Here is a 27,038-nt window from a genome sequence, read left to right on the forward strand (position 1 = left end):
CACAAAGATTTCCCAGCACACTACTACACATTTCACAAAGAAAAAGACACAAACACAAATTCCCAGTGGTGGTACTACTATAAAAATCATCTGTGTAAATGTTCAGCAATCAATTAACTGAGTAAAATTGCATTTAATGGAAAATGAATTACTTTTTCACTGTGGTGGGGAAAACATATGCACATTTGTGCATATTTGAAACGCTTCGTCTTTGACCTTTATCTGTATATAAAAAAAAATGTTAACATTCATAACACCAACGACATGGATTGTGTTTTATGCATATTATTTTATAATATTATTTATGCTACCGTTCAATGGTTAGGTGTCATTATAATTTATTTTAAAGAAATTAATATTTTTATTCAGCAAGGATGCATTAAACTGTTCAAAAGGCATTTATAATGATAGAAAAGATTTTTTAGAAAACATTCACAGCACAACTGTTTTCAGCACCAAATCAGAATACTGAATGCTTTCTGAAGGATCATGTGACACTGGAGTAGTGATGCTGAAAATTCAGCTTTGCCATAACAGGAATAAATTACATTTTAAAATATATTAAAATAAAATGTATACACTCTAAAAAATGCTGGGTTAAAAACAACCCAAGTTGGGTTGAAAATGGACAAACCCAGCAATTGGGTTGTTTTAACCCAGCGGTAGGGTTAAATGTTTGCCCAACCTGCTGGGTAGTTTTATTTAACTCAACTATTGTATAAAAATGACTGTATTGCTTAATTAAAATTAACCCAAAGTATGTTGGAAATTAACATTTATTAATGTTCAATGAATATTATTAAACAATAAACAATTATTAAATTGCTTATTAATAAATTTATATTATTAAACTATTAAATTTATATTAATAAAATATTAAAGCTTATTAATAAACATTCACCTTTTGTCTATTATTGTTGCCTCTAATTGCATCTGGTTTTAATTTCCCAACTATTTTGGGTTCATTTTAAGCTAGCCATATAGCAATTTTTAAACAATAGTTGGTTTAAATAAAACTACCCAGCAGGTTGGGCAAACATTTAACCCAACCGCTGGGTTTGTCCCTTTTCAACCCAACTTGGGTTGTTTTTAACCCAGCATTTTTTAGAGTGTACAATTTAATAAGAACTTATTTTAAATTATATGTCATAATATTTCAGTTTTTTCTGTAAATGCTTTTGAGCATAAGATACTTTTTTTTCTACAGCTGTTAGACATTGCACTCAACTAGGAAAACAAAATGAGTTAGATGCCATTTTTAGGCACTTGACAAAATCATTTTTCAGAAAATTTGCAAAACAGAGTTAAACCATCATATTTTATAATAACATGCTAGATTACAGCACACCTGCTTCTATGCTGAGCTTCTTGATACTTCTTCTAAATCTTTTACAAGAGAGGTAAAGTGATGAGTAGAGAAAAATAAAACTTGACACAAAAGTCAGTGAGGGTCATCTATAATTATGAAAATTTTACATCTCCTAAGTCAGCTATACGAATCGTAATGATGTGTATGGAGGTGCTCAAGATCAGCATGGCTGAATGCACATTGATATTCTTTATATAACTGCAGTCTTCATTAAATAATTTAACACTCTGTGAGCGCAACTGACTGAATAGAACCGCTTCGAAAATATATTGAGTCTAGCTGGAATATGCTTTGGTGTCAGTTATGATGACAAGTAGAATTTAATTATAACTCTTTTGTTTTTTTGTGTTTAGGTATTCCAAGGATGCGCACCACAGACAAGTCCGCAGTACCCTGCAGCCCAACTTCTGTTTCCAGCTCTTTTTGTAAGAGTCCTCAGAGAGCTGCCTCTTCCAAACTGCCTGTTAAAGGCCTACCCACAAGCCCCAGCTCCTCATCACTGGGAAGTACAATCAGCGAAAGCAACAGTATTGCTGTAAACAAAGGTGTGTGTCTGTGTAGAGTCTCAAGTCACCATATGCATCTTGACCGTTTTCAAGTACATACTTGAAAACTTCTTAGTGCTAAAATACATGCTTTCGCACATTGCATATAATCATTTTCTTAATCATTTTTTTGTCTTCTTTTCCCGTAAAAAATAAACAAGATACATTTAATTGATAAATTAAACGTATATAGTAGTCAGTCATATATATCAAAGTACTGTGGTGTTACCATTTGAGATACATAGTTTCTCACACATTCTCTCTGAGCTTTAATGAAATCTTCAGGGCCCAGACTGCCCTCATTCCTTTCCTCAGGTCAGAGGTCACATCTGCTCCGAGTTTAGCAGTGACTGTGAGCAACAGTCATATACAATACAATTTCTGCCATTCCAAAGTTATGTGCTGTAGACATTAATCACAACATCCTCCACACAACACTCTCTCAGAATCATGATTATTTATTCCCACACTCTCCTGCTGTCCCACACTCTGAACTTAAATACAAGAATAATCAGGATCGCCACTGGGTTGCCATGGTAAATTGGAGCAATGAGCTCTAGTTCCAATAGGAATGCATGTGAATGTGTTTGGATAATGACTAAAGAAGGTTTTCAAGGTAAATTGCCCATTAATATTGTCACAAAAGCCTTTTTATTTGAATGATTAACTGATAAAGTAATCATGTTGTTGTGCTGTGTGACTATTTGCTTAGCTTTGATTGTTACTGATCTAGTCTTTTACTAATTGCATTTTTTGAATATTTTAAATCATTTGAAAAATTCAAGGAATTGGGACTTTTTATGAGTTTCTTAATTGGTGGCATGTTTCTGCACATGTTATCAGAGATATATTTATATAGAGAGACATTTAAACATAAACTTAAAAACAAATATCACTACCTTTTAAAAAAGGGTTTTATTGCATTGTGCACAATATTATTTTATAATGTGTTATGATGATTTATCTTTGATCAGTTCCTGTTGAAGGGATGAAGAGTGAGGAGAAGTCTGTCAAACAGTCCCCCACATCCCAGAATCAAGGAAAGTCTCTAGTTAGCAAACCTGTATCTGGTCACCGCAGCAGAGCGAGCTCCACACCGTCTAAACCTGTGGCAGGTGAGAGAAATGTGAAGTTTTAATCTTATAATCTCACTAACTCTCTCTAGCAATCACACTTATTTTGAGATATTTATCAGGGTCCACATTCATCTGTCTCTCATCATTTATTATTTACACATCAAAACAGCCTCAAAGGGAAACTCACTCTGTTGTTGTCAGATCGTCTATAATCATTAATCAGTGGGAAAGCTCTGATTGTCTTGAGCTAATGACATTGCAATTTGCACTTCTTTGATGTTATTTTAGTTCAAAATCATAATCTGATTACTACCATATACCCCTCTTAATAGGTTTTAAAAAATATTTTAATACCCTAATTCATTATTGTTGTTTCACTTCTATTGTTATGATAGAAATAGATTAGATTAGATCTTTTAATATGGAAGGTTAAAAATATGTCATGTAAATCTTACACAAATGTACTCTTCTTTAGTATTTTTATATTATTTAAAAAATATCCTTAAAACATCCATAAAACTAGATAAATTTCCCATAAAAGCAAAATGTATATATGTATGTATATATATATGTATATATTTATATACAGTATATATTTTTTTAAATGTTTTAAGCACAAGTGCCACAATAAATGATCTGAAAACAATTAAGATTAATCACAAAAAAATCTTAATATGCCTTAATCTAAATAATTAATCTTAATATTTTAATAATTTTAATAATCTTAATTAATCTTAATCTTAATAATTACCAGTGAAAAGTTTGGGGTCAGTATGATTTTTTTTTTTTTTTTTTTTTATAAATTAATAGTTTTATTCAGTAAGGACACATCAAATTGATTAAAATTGATAGTAAAGATATATTATAAATATATCTATATATAATATATATAATATATATATATTATATATATTATAATATATTATTATAATTTTACAAAAGATTTCTACTTCAAATAAATGTTGTTCTTTTGAGCACCAAATCAGCATATTAGAATGATTTCTGAAGAATCATGTGACACTGAAGACTGGAGTAATGAAATGTATGCTGAAAACAGCTTTGCCATCACAGGAATAAATGACATTTTAAAAATATATTCAAATAGGAAACATTTAGAAAACACAATTATTTTAAATTGCAACAATATTTCACAATGGTAGTGTTTTCACTTTATTTATTTTTTAAAGAAATTTCTTAGAATAACATTAAAATATCTTACCAATTCCTTAAAAAAAATGTGTTTTAGCATTAAGTGAGTGTTTATAGTTAATATTGATTGTCTTGCTAATTGCTTGGAGTGTAAGGATGGTTTTAGCAGCATTCTTTCTGCCCCGCCCTGTCCCACCCACTGCCATTAAAACACGCATGCACATGCAACCTTTACAGGACATCTGACTCAGTCACTGAAATCTGCCACTGCACAGTCTGTTAATATGAAGTTTGATTTCTTCTGCACTGTTTCAATAGGGCTGAAGGCCCCAGCTGTGACCAGCCATGTGACGGCTAAGACTAACCAGAATGCTTTGCAGCGCAGTGGATCTGCACGCTTTATTCGCTCATCATCAGTAGCAGGTAAGGAGAGAATTTGATAGTGTGTGTCTGTATGAATTTACATTCTACCACTGCTATATTGTCTATAGAATAATGTGATCAGTCTGCATAGACTGTGTTTATTCAGTCATTTTACTTTTCTACTTGCCTTTAGTTCAGTTATAATCAATAAACTGCAGTCATGAGTAAACTTGCTGTATTACAGAGGTGTTGCAAATAGCAAAATTTCTGGTATGTTTTTCTTCTTTTTCATTTAAAATTGGCATTAAATGGAAGCTGCGATAGTCTTTTCTTCCCTGTTGTGATATATATCTGGTTAGCCAACCGTGCTGAGAATTCCATGATGAGAACGGTTTGTAATTGTATTGTGCCGAATCAAGCTCAAGTGAAAATATAACTGGAACCAGTCCTTACCATTCTTAGAACCATTCGGCCTGACGGTGGAAAAACGGCTAAAGATGGTAAACACTATGGCTCTGTGGCAATATTTAAATGTTTCTCTGTATGTTTAGGCATCCTGACCCAAGGGTTTGGGGTTTGCTGGTTAGCGTGGGTTGTTAACTATGATATTCTTTGGTTTCATTCTCTTTTCTTTCTCAGCTTAATGCACATTACACATTACACATTAAATTTCTGTTTATGGCAGTTTACAAATGTGGACATCTAAGGGTGTTTTCACACTTTAGTCCTCTTTAAAAGAACCAAACTCTCCTTTAAGTGGACCAAGAGGTGAACCAAGTGAAAAAGGATCCAGTTCTCTTTACGTTCACACTGTCCCTTTCCCTGAAAGAGGACTCAAATCCCTTTTTTTGTCCAGGTAAATAGGAATGTGGTCTCAGACCTCTTTGTGTTCACACTACTTTTTTGATCTAGTCCAGTTTATATGTTTTATGTTTTATGGCTGACCCTATGGTCTTCAAAATTTGATCCCATTCACTTACATTGTATGTGCCTCACTAACCATGATATTTCTTTGTAAAGATTAATATAATTATTTTATAAAACAACATTGCTACAAATGCTGCTGAATGAGCTTAACTCTAAGTTGTTTATCTTGTTCACAAAAGTATAAATTTTGTTGCAATACTACATCCATATTCTTGCACTATATCACACATACACCTTTGTAAATAACATTTATTTTTTAATTATTTTTTGTATTGCAGAAGGCAATAATAACATTAACAGAGAAAAAAAAAAATAGGACAAATACAATAAAAGAAAGATACAAATGAAATAAGCTGCTTTAAATTTCCCAGGTACAGTATGTATACCTAAAAGCAGCATTCAAGTAAGAAATGAAAAAATAAAACTGAATATTATTTACTGTATGAATAAAACGTATACTGACTCCACTGATTCTTATATTAGGCTGCTGTAACTTTAAGAACTACAGTAATGCACGGATCCAACATACTGATACACATACATGATTTCTTTCCCAGATGTTTACATCCACTTAAGACAAAGCCAGCTGTTTATGTGAACCTTGTGTGTTTTTGACACTTTAAACGCAATAAGACTCTGAAGAACTGATTTGCGTTCACAATGGACATTTTAAGCGAACTGTACTGTTAGCTGAAAGCGAACCGTACTCAGAACTCCTCCCAAGATGGTCTCGGTTTGATTCACTTTTAAGGGGTCTGAGATAGTTTGGAGTGTTCACACATGGGCAAAAAATCATGCAAACCGAGCTCAGACCCCTGAAAAGGACCAAGTGTGAAAACAGCCTAATACTACTTGGGTCAAAAGTAGTTTAGCTTAAATTGTTGGCATTCGTGCTATAACATTACTTATCGCCATTTCAGGAGTTGTCAACTTTGTAGTGTGTATGTGACCCTTTTGAAGTATTATGTGAAGCAAGTTTAATTGTGGGTTTAATACACACATTCAGGATTTTTCCCTGTTGTAAACCCTCAGTGACTTACTGTGCAGTGTAGAACATAAATGCCATAGACATCCTCAGGCCAAAATTCCACTCAGATTCACAACAAGTTTAACCAACCAATGCACGTTTCTTGGTATTTCTGGCCTTTCCGTCTTGTTTTACTTACAAACATCTTGACTTTAACAGAATTTTACCGACAAGCACCACCTCCACCCCTTGACTGTTACTAATTTATGTTGCTCTGGCTGTGCAGCTGTTGGCCTTTAGTGATGAATAAGGAAGCACAATAGTGTCAGAACACAGCCGTTCATGTGCTGCTTGACGTCTCTCTATTCAACAGTGTCACTCATCAGTATTCCGAGGCGCTTGTTTCTCTCTCACTCTCTTTCTCTCTCTTTCTCTATTTCTTTATCCAACAAAGGCATCCATTCAGGAAGCTTGCTGCTTGGAAGATACGTAAATGTTAAATAGATTTCTGAAAAAAGGGAGGAAAGAGGGAGAGAAGAGGAATTAAAAGAAAGATAATGAAATGAGGCAAGATTATGGGCTAATAAGGACTTTATGCCTATGAAATATGAAAAATGAAATATGCCTAGAAATAATTCTGAGAGAATGTACACTCAAAAAAATGCTTACACTCTAAAAAATGCTGGGTTGAATTGGGTTGAATGTTTGTCCAACGTGCTGGACAGTTTTATTTAACCCAACTATTGTTTAAAAATTACTATATGACTGGCTTAAAATGAACCAAAATAGGTTGGAAATTAAAAATCAGACACATAATTACTAGAGGCAACAATCATAATCAAAAGGTGAACATTATTAATAAGCAATTTAATAAATGTTAATTTATTAAACATATTAATAAATGTTAATTTCCAACATTTAATTTCCATCACTTTAGGTTCATTTTAAGCAAGCAATACAGTATTTTTTAAACAGTAGTTGGCTTAAATGTTAGTTTTATTTAACTCAACTACTAGGTTAAAATAACCTAATCACTAGGTTTGTCCATTTTCAGCCAAACTTGGGTTGTTTTTAACCCAGCATTTTTTAGAGTGTAGGCTTTCAGTGATCAAGTATATTCAATAAAAGGAATAAGTTAAAGGAATAAATCACCAAAATTATATATATATATTGAAAAATGTCTTGAAAAGTGTTTTGATTATTATTATTATTATTTTTTTTTTAATCCATACAATGAAAGTTAATGGGGACCAACATTGGACTCCATTGACTTTCATTGTTTGGTGAAATTCTTAAATTCTGTTAAAGGTGCCCTAGAATCAAAAATTGAATTTATCTTGGCATATTTGAATAACAAGAGTTCAGTACATGGAAATGACATACAGTGAGTCTCAAACTCCATTGTTTCCTCCTTCTTGTGTAAATCTCATTTATTTAAAAGACCTCCGAAGAACAGGCGAATCTCAACATAACACAGACTGTTACGTAACAGTCGGGATCATTAATATATATGACCCCAATATTTGCATATGCCAGCTCATGTTCAAGGCATTACACAAGGGCAGCCAGTATTAATGTCTGGATCTGTGCACAGCTGAATCATCAGACTAGGTAAGCAAGCAAGAACAATAGCGAAAAATGGCAGATGGAGAGATAATAACTGACATGATCCATGATAACATGATATTTTTAGTGATATTTGTAAATTGTCTTTATAAATGGGGGGGCAGGGAGCGCGCAATTTAAAGGGGCCGCAGCCTGAATCGATGCATAGTTAATGATGCCCCAAAATAGGCAGTTGCACATTCAGGGGACACCTTAGACTTATATTACATCTTGTAAAAACTGGTTCTAGGGCACCTTTAAAGTCATCTAGGCATCCTGAAAACAAGGATTTTTTTTTTTTTTTTTTTTTTTTTTTTTTCAGAGAATATATCTTGAATTAAATATTAAAGTAGGCTATATTTTTTTCTTTGTTTTAAAGGGTTAGTTCACCCAAAAATGAAAACTGTCATTATTTACATTATTTAACCCTCATGTCGTTCCAAACCCGTAAGACTTTCCTTCATCGTCTGAACACAAATGAAGATATTTTTAATAAAATCTCAGCCAGTTCTGTACTCTCCATTGACAGCTATGCAACTACCACTTTGACGTTTCAAAAAGTTCATAAAGAGATTATAAAGTAATCCATATTAATTGAAAGTGGTTTAGTCCAAATTTTCTGAAGAGACACAATCGCTTTATATGATGACCATGCTAAATTTAGGCTTTTATTCACATCTTAATTTTTGGGTGGACTAACCCCAAAAAACCTCACCAAATTGTGTTACATTTAAAACACTTAAAACAAGAAAAACAAAACCTAGAAAATAAGGCATATGAAGATACATTTAGAATATTCTCTTAAATTGAGTCTTTTTTCACAATTTTGTTTCTCAAATACAGGATGCTTTATAAACAAAAATACTGATTGACTTTTTTTTTTACTACTTTTTTTTTTTTTGCTGTGTAATTGTAAAATGCAATCTTTAATCTTCAAATGCATCATCTTCCATCTTCATACCATAATCATACCCATACTGTAGCCAAGAGAGAGGGAGTGAGAGAACAGCATTACTCATAAACCGCCAACTCCCCGCTCTGTGCTCACTCCCTCCCCTTCCCTCTTACATTGCCTCTCTCCCTCCATCCCCCCTTCTGAGTGCATGAGTGTGTGTGTGTCAAACTACAGAGAGCTTGGCTTTGAGTGTGTATGTGTGTGTGTGTGTGTGTGTGCATGTGCAACACACATAAAGGATTAGCGTGTGCACGTTTGCGCGAAAGAGAGAGAGAGAGGGGAGCAGAATATATGAGACACTGGCTGGTTCAGCATCCAAGAGGATACCGCTGAACAGAGCGGCTGTTCCCACAAGAGCTGCGCATCATTCCCAAACCAATCTTCATCATCACCTTGGTGTTTCTGTAGGAGTATCTTTCTTGATTTTTAAGGGGAGATTTTGAGATGTTTAAAAATAGCAAAATTTCTTTTTTTTTCTTTTGTTTTTCTTTTTTTTTTTACTTAAATTGTTGATTTGATTTCCCCCTTCATCTTAAGAAGACTTTTGCACTGGAATGTGACAAATCTAAAGCTTTTTTCTATAGCAAAAATTTTGTTTTTATTATTTATTTTCTTTCTTTTTTTCCCCCGTTTTATTCACTAGAGAAATTTCTTTTTTTTTTCCTCTCTATATTTTGTGGAGGATTTTCCTCCATTTGGACATCGAAGGTCATGTTATGGTCTCCGAGACTTTCCCTTTCAAACTTTCACGTGAAGCTCACGGCCAAGGGACTATTCCGCAATCTCCAGCTACTGCCGGGATGCAAAAAGACCACGGTGGTCTTCCATGCAGGTTGGAGAGCGTCTCTTCTCCCTTCCTCCATCTCTCAATCTCTCCCATCATCTCTCTCTCACCATACGCCCCTTCCCCCATCCCATATTTCTCTTTTTAACACCCGTCTCTCCATAGTTACCGTTGTTCCATCCGTGATTTGAGGAGCGTGTGGCAGCCTTCACCATTGTTTCTTTTTACAGAAGATGCTTACAAAGAATCGTGTGTGTTTGTGTGCGTGTGTGTGTAATGTAGTGAAAGGCCCGGTCGCGTGATCTTTAGTGGAGTGATGCCAGTGCCAGTGGGCACCATGTGCAGTGTCACAAATATAAACCTCTTGCTGTGTTTTTAATGGGTTTATCTGTGCTTTGTCTGCATTCTGATATTCATAAGTAAACAGCATATTTATGTAAATGGAATATATTGGAGTGTTTATGTAAGCGAGGGGAGCAGTATTGATTTTTGTGCTGGAAGTATATAAAGCACAGATTAATGTGATAGTGTGTGTTTATATCAAGACAGTAAGGGCTCAGCTAATTGCTATGTGTGTTTCTGTGTTTTCAGATACACGTATAGGGTATAATAACTTAATTTCACCTCGCCCTAGTCGAAATTCTCCACTGCCCTCCTTCTTTTTGTGTCAAATGAAATTTAGGTTAGGGTTCATGTAAGGAAGCTCTCTCTCGTATATGTCTGTGTCTCTCTCTGTGAATCTGTTGGGGAATTTCAGTCATAGAGGTTAGTATTTCATGTAGGAATTTCTCAAAATGTAGTTCTTAAGGTCTGTCTTCTTGATTATCTCAACACTTTTGAGTACTGACCTAAATCATTTTTTATTTATCAAGTCTTGATTATCTTTCTGAAAAGGTTTTAGCAACTGTTGCTTTATCAGCTCGTCTATTAATACATAACCACAGTGTTCTTACAATTTTGAAAAAGTGTGGTTAAATCTCATGATAAGAACATGTCAAATTTTACACAAAAATCTGTATATATATACACTATATATATTAGTGCTGTCAATATATATTAGTGCTGTCAAACTATTAATCACGATTAATCACATCCAAAATTAAAGTTTGTGTTTACATAATGTATGTGTGTGTACTTTGTATAATTATGTATATATAAATACACATGCATGTATATATTTAAAAAAGTCTTATATATATATATATTATATACAGTATATACATGTACAGTAAATATTTCTTAAATATATACATGTATGTGTGTGTATTTAAATAAACAATAGTTATACACAGTACACACACATTATGTAAACACAAACTTTAATTTTGTATACGATTAATCGTTTGACAGCACTAATATGAAGTTCCTTCATTGGATTTTTAACTTATATTTTGGATATGATTAATCGCGATTATATATAATATATATAGTCAAACCAAAATGTATTCAGGCACCTTGAACATTTCATTCATTAATACAGTTTATTTACTATAGTTTAAAAAATGGTAATAAAATATGACAAGATCTCAGAGTTAAACTGTGTCAGAAAAAAATAATCTTAATTATGTCAGATAATACTTAAGCAAAACATGGTCAGGTCAAAGTGTCTGAATAATTTTTTATCCCAATTTTTTTTTTTTATCAATTTTACTGGTAGTCCACTGTATGAAGAATTTTTGGGTATAATATGTCACAGTTTACTTTATTTTGCTATCCTCACTTACATAAATATTAAAAATTATATCTAGTGTCTTAATAATTTTTGGTTTCACTGTATGTATGTATGTATGTATGCATGTTTGTGTATATATATATATATATATATATATATATATATATAATTTCTGGGGAAAATTATGCTTTAACTGTCAAATAATGTAAAAATGTAAAATCAGTTCATGTAATTGTACAATGCAAAAAATCTTAATGATACTAAAATAGGCTTAATTTTCTTTATGGAAACTATAATTTATTATTATTATGTGGCATTATTATTATTATGTTATCTATGGGTAAAATTGGTGGGTAAAATGAAATGTGATATGGTCACAATATTTATCTCTCTTCCACACAAGTCGTATAGGTATAGCAGTCTACAGTCTTCACCCTAATGCAAGACACAGTGGAAAATTCCAGAATATTTTTGAACACATAAACGCAGAGTGCAGCATCTCCTCATGGTTGTCTCCATAGAAACTAGCATGCTGGATCATGCAGTGCTGTTATTAACAGAACTGATATATGTGACCTGAACAGCCGCTCTGAGTGAGTGTGTCAGAGCATCAGGAGAGAGAACAGTTTGTACATGCTGAACGCTCTTGTACACAGCGCACGTGATATCAGTTCAAATTAATCTTTATCTGAGAACACAGCCTCTCTAAGCAGACCAAATGCTTTACAAACCCTACTTTTAGGGATGTAATGTTGTGTTAGTGTATGTGTGCCAAATGCATGGGAACACAGTGTACTCAAAGTGGGCCACCAAACTCAGACATTCATTACGGCCCCTTTTTTAATCTATTTATTCATCTGGATTTGTTGGCATGCTTTGGACTTGTAGTTTTCATCCCTCATCACGCGATTTAATCTAAACACTACCGCTGGCCTCATTCTTATAATTCCAATCCAGATTATTTCCCAGGACCCACCTTCTTGTTATGTACAGTACATATCTCAATAGCATTCTTGTGTTTGCATGAAGAAACTGCATCTGTGGAGTAAATGGCTGTAGTTTTTTTTTTTTTTTTTCCTTCAAATATATGGTGCCTAGAAGCAAAAATATGTAATTGCTGCTCATTTCAAGAGAAGTGTGAAATGCAAAATAATTCTTTTGTAAGCAACTTTCAGTTTTTGCCTGGTGGATGATTAAGTATTACGTAGACCCAAACCGTATATCGTGACCATAATATAGAGACTTGAGAGTGGGCTCTTCTGACTTGTGACAATAAGCAACCACCTAGCAAAACCTTAGCAATCACCCAGTAAACCTTAAAACGGCATGCCAATGCACTAAAACCACTCACAACACTTTAGCAATCCCTTTGACAATCCATGGCACACTGTTATCATGTCAGTGATTTTTGGTGGGAAAAAAGGATATCCCAAGCCCTTTAATATCCACAGAAAATCCAAATGAATGCATGTGTGTATGTGTGCAATCACACTTATCCTCTTCAGAATTCCCTTTGACTTTCCAGTGAGCCATACCCCTTGATTACCCTGATTCTAATCTTAAATAATTAATAAATATTCAAAGTAATTGATTGAGGTTGTGATTATGGTGGTATGTCATTCTACCACAGGCCCTGGATGTCGCTCTCTCTGTCCAGCAGACTGGCCACTTTCTGTCTGTCTGTCCAGCCATGCTCAGATAGGTAATAACCCTCACAACAGATCCTATTTTAGTCAACTTCCAGTCCTTTACACTGGAAAATTGGTGGTCAAAAGCTACTAAATTTCAGTTGTTCAGTGCTAGCATAGTATATGGTAAAATGCTGCTAAGAGGTTATTAAAGGTGTTATATAGGATGTTTTTGACGACTGAGAAACCAAAGACTGTTACTGAGTTTTTGAAATGAGCGCATGCGTAAGAACAACCCCCCTCATTCACAGCTCATTTCGAGGGAACGCCTCCCAAAACTCGTGCACGAGTATTGGAACACGAGTGTCTACCACTGGCATTCGCTGTGTCGTGTTAGTGGATTCATTATGTCGGCGCCTGTGGAGTGTGGAAAGTTACTGGAGTGTGCACGTCTCTCACAAGGAACGTAATGGCAGTGATTGACAAGCCAGAGGGCCAATCGTTTATGCGATGATCACACAAACGATTGGCTGATGTTTTTAAGGCCCTACATCGTGCACAGATGAAGTATATTGATATTATTCCTTTCAGTGCACCTAATAAATAGTCTTTTATCAGTTAGTACAGTTTCAAGTAATATTGCAAAAATGTATAAAACAAAACATCCTCTATAGCACCTTTAACTTTTTTTTTTTTTTTTTTTTTTTGTCAAAATCATTCTTTATTAAGACTGAATAAGTCAACAAAATCAATTAACTTTGTTTATTTTAGTATGTACCATTTTAATACCATGTTTTTTGGACATGGTCCAAAGAATACATGGTATTCTATGACTTATCCTATAGGACCATGTAAATACCATGGCATTTCGTAATCATATATCAAAGTACCATGGTATTTCTACCCGATACCATAACTGTACTATGTTACATCCCACATTATTTTTTACAGCATTTTTAGGAGAGATCTTTTAGGATTTCTTGTGTCTATTTGTATTCCTCACTTGTAAGTCGCTTTGGATAAAAGTGTCTGCAAATGAATACATGTAAATGTAGGCTGAATAACATAAAAAAAAAAAAAAAAAAAAAAGAATTAGACCTGAAATAACTTGAATTAATAAAAGAACAATTTGCTTACTTTTGTAATTTTTACACTGCTGTTCAACATTTGGGATCAGTTTTTTTAAAGAAATAAATACTTTTATTCAGCAAGGATGCATTAAATTGATCCAAAGTGGCAGTAAATACTTTTACTTTATTACAAAAAAATATATATATATTTTCAGTGCTATTCTTTTGAACTTTCTATTCATCAAAGAATCTTAAAAAAAATTATCACAATTTCCACAAAAACACTAAGAAGCACAATTGTTTTCAATATTAATAATAATACGAAATGCTTCTTGAGCACTAAATCAGCATATTAGAATGATTTCTGAAGGATCATGTGACACTGAAGACTGGAGTAATGATGCTGAAAATTCAGCTTTGCCTTCACAGGAATAAATGACATTTTGAAACATATTAAAAAAGAAAATAGTTGTTTAAACTGTATTTTAATTAAATAAATACAGCATTGGTGAGCATAAGAGACTTCTTTCAAAAACATCATCTCACCGACCCCAAATTTTTAGCTGCATGTTTCATTAGAGAGTTTTCTCTTCCTCGATGTTACTGTCACTGTTTTTATTGAGAAGATGTGCTGTAATGTGTTTGAATGTGTCTCCTCTTGAATGTGTTCTGAATGGGCACTGCTTCTGTCTAAGCGAGATAATTCTTTCCATTAAGCAAAATGTTGAAACGTTTATTCAGGCTTTCCTTCAGAACGGGTGCATAATTTCCTCATCTGCCCTCCAGTAATTATGTGGAAGAGTGGAAGCCTTTTTTTTTTTCTGTGGAAGGCTTGCGGTTTCCTGGTTGTATGCGTGTGTGTGTGTGTGTGTGTGTGTGTGTGTGTGTGTGTGTGATGAATAATCTTGCTGTGTAATGAAAAGAGGATTGCTAGAAACAACAGCATCAAAGGAGCACCACTCTGTCTGTTAGCATAACCATGAACATATCCGGCCTGGGTGTGGACACGCTTGACGGAGCTTGTGTTTGGACGCCTGTGGTTGAGACCTACTCAGTGTGTACGTGTGTGGTAGCTAGTTACGGTCTGTCTCCAGTGGAGTGTTTGGGGGACAGCAATCACAGCATGTCTCCTGTCACAGTAGACCTTCATAAACGCTTATTATGAGGCCTAGACTGCACACTGATTACACGGTACTCATGGACTTATCCTGTTCACACACACACAGACTCTAATTGTATGTGCACTAGCCCTAATTTCACACGGAGTAGTGATGCTATTTTTGAGTTGCTTTGTGATCTAATAAAGCCACATTCACAAGTTCATATTGTACACCTACCTTTATTTTTTTTATATATAATATATAATCCAATTCAACAAACTTTTAAAAACACATCAATCAAATACTCAGACATAGTAGATAATCAAGATGCAGCCAATGGATTCTTTCCATGGACCTTCACATTTCTAGTCTTCATAGTTGGGTATTCTTCTGTAGTGGTTAAAGGAAATTACAACACAAATTTTGGTTTTTTTTGCATTCCTATTTGCTCAAATAGCAAAAGAAGAAATCCACAATAGCGTTTTCTGTGTCATTTCATCACACAAACACAGCAGCGTTAGCTAGTTTTCTGAAATTCAATGCCAAGATAATATAGTGTTATAAAAATATACATTTTTTTTTGTGTGTGTGAAAAATGCTAGATTTAAGATATTAATAACTGTGGAAATGTGTCATCACAGTTTGTGAAAAGGGTCCATACATGAGTTTTAGATTTATATATATATATATATATATATATATATATATATATATATATATATAGATAGATAGATATATTTATAGATATATATATATATACAGTACAGTCCAAAAGTTTGAATCACTAAGATTTTTAAAAGAAGTTTTTAAAAGAAGTTTCGTCTGCTCACCAAGGCTACATTTATTTAATTAAAAATACAGTAAAAAACAGTAATATTGTGAATTATTATTACAATTTAAAATAACTGTGTACTATTTGAATATATTTGACAAAGTAATTTATTCCTGTGATGGCAAAGCTGAATTTTCAGCATCATTACTCCAGTCTTCAGTGTCACATGATCCTTCAGAAATCATTCTAATATGCTGATCTGCTGCTCAAGAAACATTTAATGTGTACAATTGTACAAAATATTTGTGTACAATATTTTTTTTCAGGATTATTTGATGAATAGAAAGTTCAAAAGAACAGTGTTTATCTGAAATCTAATCTTTTGTAACATTATAAATGTCTTTACTACCACTTTTGATTGATTTAATGCATCCTTGCTGAATAAAGTATTCATTTCTTTCATTTCTTTTCAAAAAAATAAAAATAAAAATTCTTACTGACCCCAGACTTTTGAACGGTAGTGTATAATGCTACAGAAGCTTTGTATTTCAGATAAATGCTGTTCTTTTGAACTTTCTATTCATCAAGGAATCCTGAAAAAAAAAGTACACAACTGTTTTCAACATTGAAAATAATCATAAATGTTTCTTGAGCAGCAAATCATCATATTAGAATGATTTTTGAAGGATCATGTGACACTGAAGACTGGAGTAACGATGCTGAAAATTCAGCTTTGCATCACAGGAATAAATTACTTTGTCAAATATATTTAAATAGTACACAGTTATTTTAAATTGTAATAATATTTCACAATATTACTGTTTTTTACTGTATTTTTAATTAAATAAATGTAGCCTTGGTGAGCAGACGAAACTTCTTTTAAAAACATTAAAAATCTTAATGGTTCCAAACTTTTGGACTGTACTGTATGTAAATACTGTACCGTGACATATAAATGTGGTAATCATTCAGTATTGTTAAATATCACAGTTACCATCTAAAACCTCAAAACTGCCACTGTACAGAATTGCTAGTGTTTTGAGGACAAAATGTATCTCTGTACCACAATGATGTTTCTAGTAGCGGAGTATCTCAGGTCAGCAGTGATGTGATCAGAGCTGATGACACCGTCCTTTAGAGTAGCAGATTGTGCAGATGTGGTCATGTGACCACAGGCAAGGGCACTGTTTAACATGATGCCACTGGGTTACAGTTATTTAAGGACATTACAGTTACCTCAAAGCACATATCCCCTCACATCACATTGAGCCAGAAAAAGGACTGCAGCAATCTCGCTATTTCAAGCCTGCGTTTAAATAATGTAACAGGGACATTCGTCACAGTGATCTTTGCATTATACATCACATTTTGGTTTGGACTGTCAGATTTAGAAAGAAAATGGTTTTTCTGTGTATAAAAAAGAACAATAGGAAGTATTTTAATGATAATTAGATGTGCATTGATCATAAGCAGGATTACATGTTTCTATTTATTTAAATGGATGTAATCGGTAGTCGGAAATAAAGGAAGACTGCGCACAGACTGCCTTCTTAGTGTTGTAATTGGATGCACACAGCAAAGAAGATCAAAGACTAATATGAATGTAGTCTTGTGTATTTGTGTGTCTGTGTAATTTCTACTGGCAGTTGATATATTGCTATATTGACACTTCACTTCAAACAGTCTCCCTTTATTAAGAGTGATAAATGATTTGTAGATGATTTTTTGTGTGACTTAATTTCCAGAATGTACATAAAAGAAGCTATGTGATCAGAATATGAACATCAACTAAAGCCTGAATGTATCTGCCAGCAGGGGGCATCACAGGGACTCTGTGATTCATGGAAGGTGGTTTAAAGGAGTAGTTCACCCAAAAATGAGAATTCTGTCCTGATTTACTCTCCCCCATGTCATCCCAAATATGTTCCATGAAACACAAAAAGGGATGTTTAGCAGAATGCTGATGCTGCTTTTTGAGGGGGGGGGGGTCTTCAAAGCTCTTACAATTATATTCAGCTCATTATTGAGATATATAAGTGTTCTGAAGCCATACGACAGCTTTGTGTCAGAAAGAAAGTAATGACACAATTTTCATTTTTGGGTGAACTGTTCCTTTAAGGCCAGCTGTCAAATCAGTCCACTAGGAAATGAGAGTAATATTCAATTTGTACCTTTTTGTCAGATTTGTGTGTGGAATATTTTTAGGTTGCTGTGTAAATACAGACTACATTGAAACAAGGACTAAATTACCAGTTCTTGTTAAATGTCATACCTACAGTAGTCCTGGGAGTTTGAGAGAAGAGAGAATACCAAAAATGTAAGTGAATGGGGATGGGGGTTTTAAAAGCTCCAACACCATCATAAAAGTACTATAGATTTCTTACAGCTATATTCAATATTGAGCTAATAGCTATATATAACTGTTCTGAAGCCATACAACAGCTTTGTGTGAGAAAGAAAGTGATGACACAATTTTCATTTTTGGGTGAACTGTTCCTTTAAGGCCGGCTGTGAAATCAGTCCACTAGGAAATGAGAGTAATATTCAATTTGTACCCTTCACCGCTTCCATGTGTCTCTTGAGGTTACTTGGAAGATTTGTGTGCGGAATATTTTAAGGTTGCTTTGTAAATATAGATTACATCTAAACAATGACTAAATTACCATCCAAGCTCTGATTAATATCATACCTACAGTAGTCCTGGGAGTTCGAGAGAAGCCAACAGAATACCAAAATTATGGACACATATTCTGACAGCCTTCATCTGTCTTAATCCTCATGATTTAAATATCCAATTAATACATAAGAGAGATTATACATGGGTATTTGACATGTGAAGCAATGACAGCATCACATCACTGCCTGTACATCATTTTTCTAGTTTGTGTACAATTATTATACATTTTATGACCTAGTGTACTACATGGAATATTTGATTATAAATTTTAATAATTTGTAATTTGAAATTAAAAGAATCTTTAAAAAAAAATGAAAAAATAAATCAATAAGGTGACTAATAATAGTGAAATAATATATAGTCAGATATACACTTTTGTACTTTGTGTCTTTTGTATAATTGTCAATAATTGGGAAAGTAAATAACTAAAGGGGATTTTTGCAAAAAAAAAAAAAAAAAAAAAAAAATTTATAACGTTGTAAAGAAGAATATCATTTTATCAGAATCATTGATGGTGGATATATGGATTCCATATCACTAATATACATTTTTTAACCAGAAGTCCCAGTGAACTGGATAAATAAATGCTTATTTCTCTACATTTCATATCTATTCAGTGTAAATTCTGATTATATTATTGCTCAGTATGCAGTTTGAATATATGGTTATAAACTTTTACTGATTTAGTAAGTTGAAAATGGTTGGTATAGATGATATATTGATTGTTTTCTGTATGAGAGATCAAATTATGGGATGGGAAACCTTTCTTTGACTTCAGTTAGCCTGTAGAGGATGGGACCAAAATGCACTCTCAACACACACACACACACACACACACACACACACACACACACACACACACACACACACACACACACACACACACACACACACACACAGCCACTCAATCTCTCTCTTTCTTTCTAATGCACTCTTAATGTGCTCTCTGGACCTTAGTGCATTATCATTAAGATTCAATCCCAGCATGCACTAGGACTTTTTTTTTCTGGATCAACTCAAGAGAGGGCGTATATTGTTTGTGTGACTGAGTTTGTTGCTTAAAGCTTTTGTTGCAGAGCTTTTCTATTATCATGTTTATTTCTTTCTTACGATATCAAAACTTAATATTCTAGTGTGTGGGTGTGTTTGCATTTTCTTTTTCTTGAAAACTGTTTTTTGCTCTGAATTGAGGAGTATATGATTTTGGACTGTGAAATCATGCTGAATTTAATGACCACACTGAACACGTGCTCTTTTACAGTGGACAAGAGCTCCAAAGGGCCCAAAGCTGCTGGGCCAACAGCTGGACGGACACAGCAGCACAGCACAGCTAGTCAAGGAGGACCGACGGAGGAAGAGGAAGAGAGAGATCTTCGTCTTCAAAATGAGAAGAAGAGTCAATGCATCCTGCACCTCCGTAAACTCATCACAAATGGCAATCGGCGCCTGGAGGCTCTCGCCTTGGTTGTGCAGCACATCTTCAGCGAGGTTGGAGAGCTTTACTATTTAATATTTTCTCTCTTTCTTTCTGTTTAGATATTTCTGTATGCAGGTTTTCTCCCCATTCATAGTCTATTTTACTTCCTTGCAGTGATTATTGCACATCATTGGTCTGTTTACTTGTAGATGCTCTATGTGCAGAGAGCTGCCAAAATTGGGGTTTTATATGGGACTATGTGTGATAAAGCACTAATTTAAGGTCATTTAAGTCTTTGTTAGTCTTCCTAAATCTTCTTAAGTAGGTTTGAACTCACCTATCTCATTAAGTTAAATGAAAACTCGACAGTTAAAAATATGTATAATTCTGTTTTGGCTCTGTGAATTTCTCTAGACCTAAACTCTGAATTTCTGAATGAATTTCTCTAGACCTGTGAAGATCTCTACACCTAAATTGTGATTAGTTGTGTTTAGGAAAGAGATTTGGCATAATTCAAATACATTTAATTTCAACATCAGTAAAGATATCTAAAATAAGTTTTACTTTACATCTGACTGGAATTAACCTTTTACAGAAAAATGTGAATGCACTTTCCATTGAACTTAGATTTAACTTGGATTTTTAACTATCAGCACATTTTCAGATAGCTAAATTATAATTTTGATGAGCTGAAATTTCAGTATTATATATATAATATTTACTGTTTAGGTTCAAAACATTTTTGTAATGTTAACAAATTATTATTATTATTATTATTATTATTTTAAAGAAGACTTGTACACTCTACAAGGCTGCATTTAGTTGATTAATACTACAGTAAAAATTGTGATATTGTAAAATACTATTAAAAAAAAAAAATTGAATTCACAATTTAATTTTGTTCCTGGCAAATCAGAATTTTCAGCATCATTACTCCAGTCTTCAGTGTCACATGATCCTTCAGAAATCATTCTAATATGCTGATTTTATGCTCAATAAACATTTCTTGTTATAATCAATGTTGAAAACAGGTGTACTGCTTAATATTTTTGTGGAAAACGTGTTTTTATTTCAGGATTGATTGATGAATATAGTTAAACAGCATTTAAACAGCATTTATTTGAAATAGAAATCTTTTGTAACTGTCACTTTTGATCAATTTAATCTATCATTGCTGAATAAAAGTATTAATTTCTTTCAGAGAAAAAAAATTATCTTACTGAACCCAAACTTTTGAACGATAATGATGAAACATCATTAGATGATCTTATATGATGATTATTCAAATGATCTTCTTTATCTTTTCTCTTAGTCTGATTATAATTGCAGATATCTCAAATTTTCATTTCATCCTTTCAAGCTGTAATTGGGTCAGTTGCAATTATAAACATCTGAAATGTAATTATGGATAATCACATGCTACAAGAGCCTGTCATAGTATATGTGCCTGTTTGTTTTGTCTAGAAAACAGAAGTAGGAAACGTTTTATATGGTGGCACCATTAACCAGCATTTCCAGGTGTGTTGGAACTAAGAGGGCTGCGGGGGATGTTCTCTCACATTCACTCTAGATGTCATGCGTGATTTGGGTTTGACCTGAGCCTATCATGTGATCTGTTTGAAATCCACCGAAAACACAGGTTCCTCTATTCATTCATGCTCATCGCCATCAGACCCACACATGGGCCTCTTTAGCTCGATGTTGCACTTGTGCATTGATCTTCCTCCTTTAATTTACTTCTTACCCTCAGTCATTGTTCTGGAAATGGAATGTGGCTACAGTGTAGCTTTGATAGGGACTTCAACCAGCACAATAGAAGCCACACAAGTTGAAAAGGAAACAGTCAGTCCTATTGGGGTCTCTTTGACTAAATGTCAGCCATCAAACTCTTAGTATAGGGTCTGGCATGATCAAATATCTGGGAGTGTCTGTAAAAGCCTTTTATTTTATGATTGGCTGTATCCTGGATACAAACCTGTCACAGTGTTAATCTCCATTTGCTTTCTTTCAGTTTGCAAATATTTGCAGATAATTGAAGCTGTCAATCACTAGGTGTTACTAAGTATTTAAGGGTTCTCGTTGGTCTGAATACATCGAGCTAAACGCTCTGTGAAACAATAGCAGGATAGTACTAGAGTTGAAAAGATCAGAATTATTCTCTTTGGATGTCTCAAAAAATTATAATTAAAACTGAAATTACAACTAACCAGTTTTTCAGTCATGTTTTAAATGTTAAGCCTCAGGTATTTAGCTTGCCAAACCAGTAAAACGTAGTAATGAATCACCAACCTTGACATGTCTTTGCCACACTGCTCAAGATTGATTGAGTGCCTATTTAATGTTTTTAACATCTTACTACGGAGTTTCTCAGATGTTTGTGAGGGCCTTTTTTTAAGGAAGACTTAGGATGGTGAAAGCTACAGACTCAGTCGCAATTAGTCTTGAATAATACTAGTCTTTGATCACTCTGAAATGTCTGTGGTGAACGTAGAAAAAAAGTGTGAGAGTGAAGTTTCATAAGTCTACTGTTCATTTGATTGGGGCGTATTACTGTTTTGCATTTGGTTTTTTTCTGACAGAGTAGAATTATGCGTAATCCCGCCCTCACAGGCCCTGAGGCAGAACCGCTGACAATAAAATCATTTAGACGTACAATGTTGAATTGAATCATACACTGTACTTTCTGATGATGTTTGATAATCTGAAACCATGAACCTTTTACTGTATTTCCTGCATGGCTGGCAGAAATTTTTCTTGATTTTGAATTTTAGGTGCGATTAATTGAGGGCGGAGAGATCAAAGTGAGAATTTTTCAATCCAATTTTTATCCATCTAGAATTGATTGGATCATGAAAAGTGCATACTTTTCATAAAAGGACTGGTGCACATAGGCTGGAGAAATAATTCAAATTGCAATTCAAATGCAACTTATTACATTTGAATTGCATTGTTGAAAGTTTATGACAACAAATATTTTTTTTCTTTGAAATAATGTGCACAAATAAATCATGCATAGGGCCAGAAACATGTATTAAGAGAGTGAATAGGGTCAATTTTGTGTTGACTTTAAACTTACTGTAATCTGCCTGAACCCACCTATAGGTAAACACTATTGGCTAGGTTTAAAGTAGGGGACTTATGTAGGCTTATGTGTGTAAATGTTAGTGTAACTATGTTAATAGGTTACTCAATGTGCACCCCACACCCATTCTAGTAATCTTGACCCCAGGCGTACAATTACACCCAGAAACCCACAACTTCTTTCTTTCTTAAACCTCAAATCAGCCCTCTATCCATTTTTTTCTATCTCATTCCATGCATTCCTCAGTGTCCTATATATAATGCGAATTTGTTATCTTATCTCCTAATCTCTCAGTAATAGCAAGTCGTCCCGCAATCAATTCTTCTTATCCAAACAGGTTAAAAAAAACACCAAGGATACTTCACAAATTTAGCACTTCTACTCCAGAAACCTCACATACCGTCTAGGAAACGCACAAATATTTCACTTTCTTTTCACTTATTAAAAAAAAGAAAGACTTTACTTTAGGGAAAGTTGACAGTTTTAGCACTTGTGTCACCCACAGTGATTGATAGTGAGCACAAAGGAGGTGAGATGTTGCTGTGAGGAATGCACCAGCTGCTACTGAGCCCCAGGGGGCGGGACTTGTAGAAAGGGCGTGGTATATTTTCCCACCTCACAGCTGTTTGGCTGATAACAGTAAAGCAATGTTTCTCTCTACCCGCCCACCCCTTTTCCAGCATACCGTATTTCATAGAATAGAGTTACATGTCGTTTTTAATGGAAAATGTTGCTTTTGAATGTCTACCGAAAAATATTTTTTTTTAAATCATACCTGATAACAATAAAAAGCATTCAAGCACATGCTAATAGGTTATTTGCATGTGCTTGAACTGCCGTCAAAACTATTGCATTTGGATTTGATTAAAATCTGTTTGGTTTTGCGACTTATTACTATTTCGTTTTATTACTAATTCGTTTGCCCTGATCCTTCATATATTTTTTTCTTCGCCCTGTTTATATTTGAACTTCAGCTGAACAGTTTTGCAAACCTGTGGTCTTCTGCAATGTAACGGTTCCCATGTTGACCGTAATGTTATATAAACTCCAACGCACCAAGCACAATCTCATTTATAGAACAGCCATGTTATGTAACTCTGATATCACCTTTTGGACTTACTCCTTTCCATGTACCCTGGCAAAATGTGATTCATCTATTACTTTGCTCTCAGTATATCAGTAAGGACCAATCAAAATGCTTGCCCATAAAAACCAAAAAAAGGTTTTCTTCATAACCACGGAACTGACTTTTCCACCTACTCACTCTTTCAATATTCATCTTTCCATTTTCTCTTATCTGAGAGTTTCCGCTCCCTCTCTCTTAGGAGGAATACGGGGGCAGGTCAGTGATAGGGAGGGAATGGTTTCTAATGCAGCGTGCTTGGAGACTGATGCTGACAGACCAGTTTTTAGTGTAGAGAAGGAGGAAAGTAGTTGAAGATTGTTGGGTTTTAGGGGAGAGGAGAGGGCAGGAGGAGAAGATGGGCTCCTCGGGGAGCAAACCTGGCCTAAAGAAGCTTCCTGGCTCCAAGAAGAATCAAAAGGTGCTGTCTAGTTTCTCTCCATTTTGAGTGATTATTTTGCAACTACTGGTTTGGAAGATTTACTAGTTACTACTTTGTTTCTCAGCAACTTCTTTCTCAAAATGTAGGCTTTTTTTGATTCTTAACAGCAGAACCATTGTTAGGTGATTGTTTGTGATGAGTTGTGTATCATGTGTTGTTCATCTGTGATTATGTTTGGAGTTATATATTTTGTTTGTGGTTCACATTCCAGTTTATTATCAGAAGTTGTATTCAGCATTTAAAACCGTATAGTGCACAATCATGTCTTTGCATTTTCCCAGTCTGTAGAAAGTATTTGTTGTGTGTTTTGTCCATGCAGAGTGTGTGTTTGAGTAGTTCAGAGGTGTAAACTCCTGTCCTCTTATCTTAGGCCATAAATCTGAGTGTAAAAGTAACAATATCATTGAATTTGACTGCAGTATGGATGTGAGATTTGTGTGTCAGCATGTTGTGTTAAGTTTGTCTATCACGTGTTCGGCAGTCTTTGACAGTGTTTATCATAGAACATAGTAATCTCTCCCAAGCCATGTGATCTTTGGCTATGTAGAGGTTACTGTAACATTAATTGTCGCTTGATCACAGACGCACACATACGTCTTTCCTGGAACATTTAAATCAGCCTCACACTGACCCTTGATCACACCTGCTGATAAGAAACTGATTGAGATGGTTCATATCCAACAACAACAGCCCATTCTGCCAATACTGACGGTGTCTAGCTGAGAGCCACACGTAATACATGACATCATTGCAAAGGCTTGGGGATTGTAGCATGTTTAAACATAGTTAGAATCTAAGGGTGAGTAATTGTGTAAGATGAATAATAAAATGTGTTGGCTTTTTTAAAGCATCTGTGGGGTTGATTTGAAGCATATCTTGAACGTTTTGGGGAAATTTCAGTGAGTGATCTGCAGCTTTCAGTAGTTCTCAAAGTTTGAACCACTGGAGGTCTGTGAAGGATTCCAAGTGGTTGTCTCTCTCATATATAATGTTGCTTCTAAATAAATAAACTTATTATAATAGACAAAAAAGTACCAACATTAAATGACTGATTAATCAGTGAATTAATTGATTAAGTTAGCATTAATTTGTGATTTATACTGTGTCTAATACAGTGTCTTGTTTAACAAACAATTGGCTCATTTAAGTTCTTGGGCTATAAGTATAGCAGTGCTTAAAGGTGCAATATGTAAGAATTTTGCAGTAAAATATCCAAAAACCACCAGGTCAGTTGTATATATTTTGTTCACTTGAGTACTTAAAATATCCCAAATGTTTGCAACTATTTGTAAATCGTTAGAAAATTGAAATTTTAACCAAGGCTCCGTCCGGGACGTGTGAGGAGTCGCCTGTCAATTGCGTCATACCCGCGTTACCCTCGGTTTCCTATTTTATTTTGTAGAAACCTATGGAAATACCAAAGACGCTTTAATATTTTACATGTTTTAATAGACAAGGGAGCATCTGTTTTGATATATTTATAGACAGAAAAACTAATTATTGTTGTATAGCTCAACACGTTTAGTCTTATTGTTTAAATCCAATTTTCTTGATTTTTTTTTTTTTTTTTTTTTGTGAGTACCATGCCTCAGAGAAAAACATTATTTTGTGAAGTAGCTAACATAGCATAATCAGATGCAGCTTTATTTTTTAGTAACAGTAATACAGAATTTTCTCCATCATACAATACGTTTTAAAATTAATTGCATGCCATTTATCAACACAAGCCATCCAGTATTTAGTATGGTATTCTAAAATCGACCTATCGTACTGCAGTGTGAAACAGTGTCTCACGGAAGCCGTCGAGCGAACCCACAGAGTAACGTTATAACATTTTCAACACAGTCAAATGTATCTAATATAATAAACAGAGCTGCGTCACTTCATACTTATGACTGGAAAAGCGGAAGCGGTGCCGGTGACTGTGGCATAATAAAAGTTCTGCTGCTCGTGAGGCGTGTGTTGCGCAATCGCTCCAGCGGCCTCGTTCAGCTCCCACAACACTCGGTCCTGCTCTGCTTCATACTACAGTAATGTAAATAATCGCATCCATGAACATGATTTCTTCCCCGGTCCTATCCCAATTGTTTTCCACCGGCTGTGAAGTGAAGACCACATGTCCCAAGATTCCACGCTCAAACTTGGCGTCATCAAACTACGCCTTTGTTTTGAATAGAAAATTTTACATATTGCAACTTTAATTTCAATTAAAAAAAGAATGGAAAAATTTAGGGTATTTGGTCTTTTGAATTAGTTCTTATTTTTATATTCTCAATTTTTCTCTATTCACAGTTTAATTTTTAGTTTAAGTTTTA

The 27,038-nt window shown here is 34.3% G+C and overlaps 1 protein-coding gene across 2 annotated transcripts in view; it reads left to right on the plus strand.

Moving 5' to 3' along the window:
- Nucleotides 1-27,038, plus strand: part of mtus1b (microtubule associated tumor suppressor 1b) — a 61,551-nt gene that overhangs the window by 26,611 nt on the left and 7,902 nt on the right. For both annotated transcript variants that reach the window (XM_048197441.1, XM_048197440.1), the window contains 4 exons: nucleotides 1,723-1,914; nucleotides 2,889-3,029; nucleotides 4,458-4,562; nucleotides 19,921-20,147. In XM_048197441.1, the coding sequence (XP_048053398.1) occupies nucleotides 1,723-1,914; nucleotides 2,889-3,029; nucleotides 4,458-4,562; nucleotides 19,921-20,147 (665 nt within the window). The remainder of the gene's footprint in view (nucleotides 1-1,722; nucleotides 1,915-2,888; nucleotides 3,030-4,457; nucleotides 4,563-19,920; nucleotides 20,148-27,038) is intronic.

The sequence above is a fragment of the Megalobrama amblycephala genome, linkage group LG7, assembly GCF_018812025.1.
Source record: "Megalobrama amblycephala isolate DHTTF-2021 linkage group LG7, ASM1881202v1, whole genome shotgun sequence".
Lineage (NCBI taxonomy): Eukaryota > Metazoa > Chordata > Actinopteri > Cypriniformes > Xenocyprididae > Megalobrama > Megalobrama amblycephala.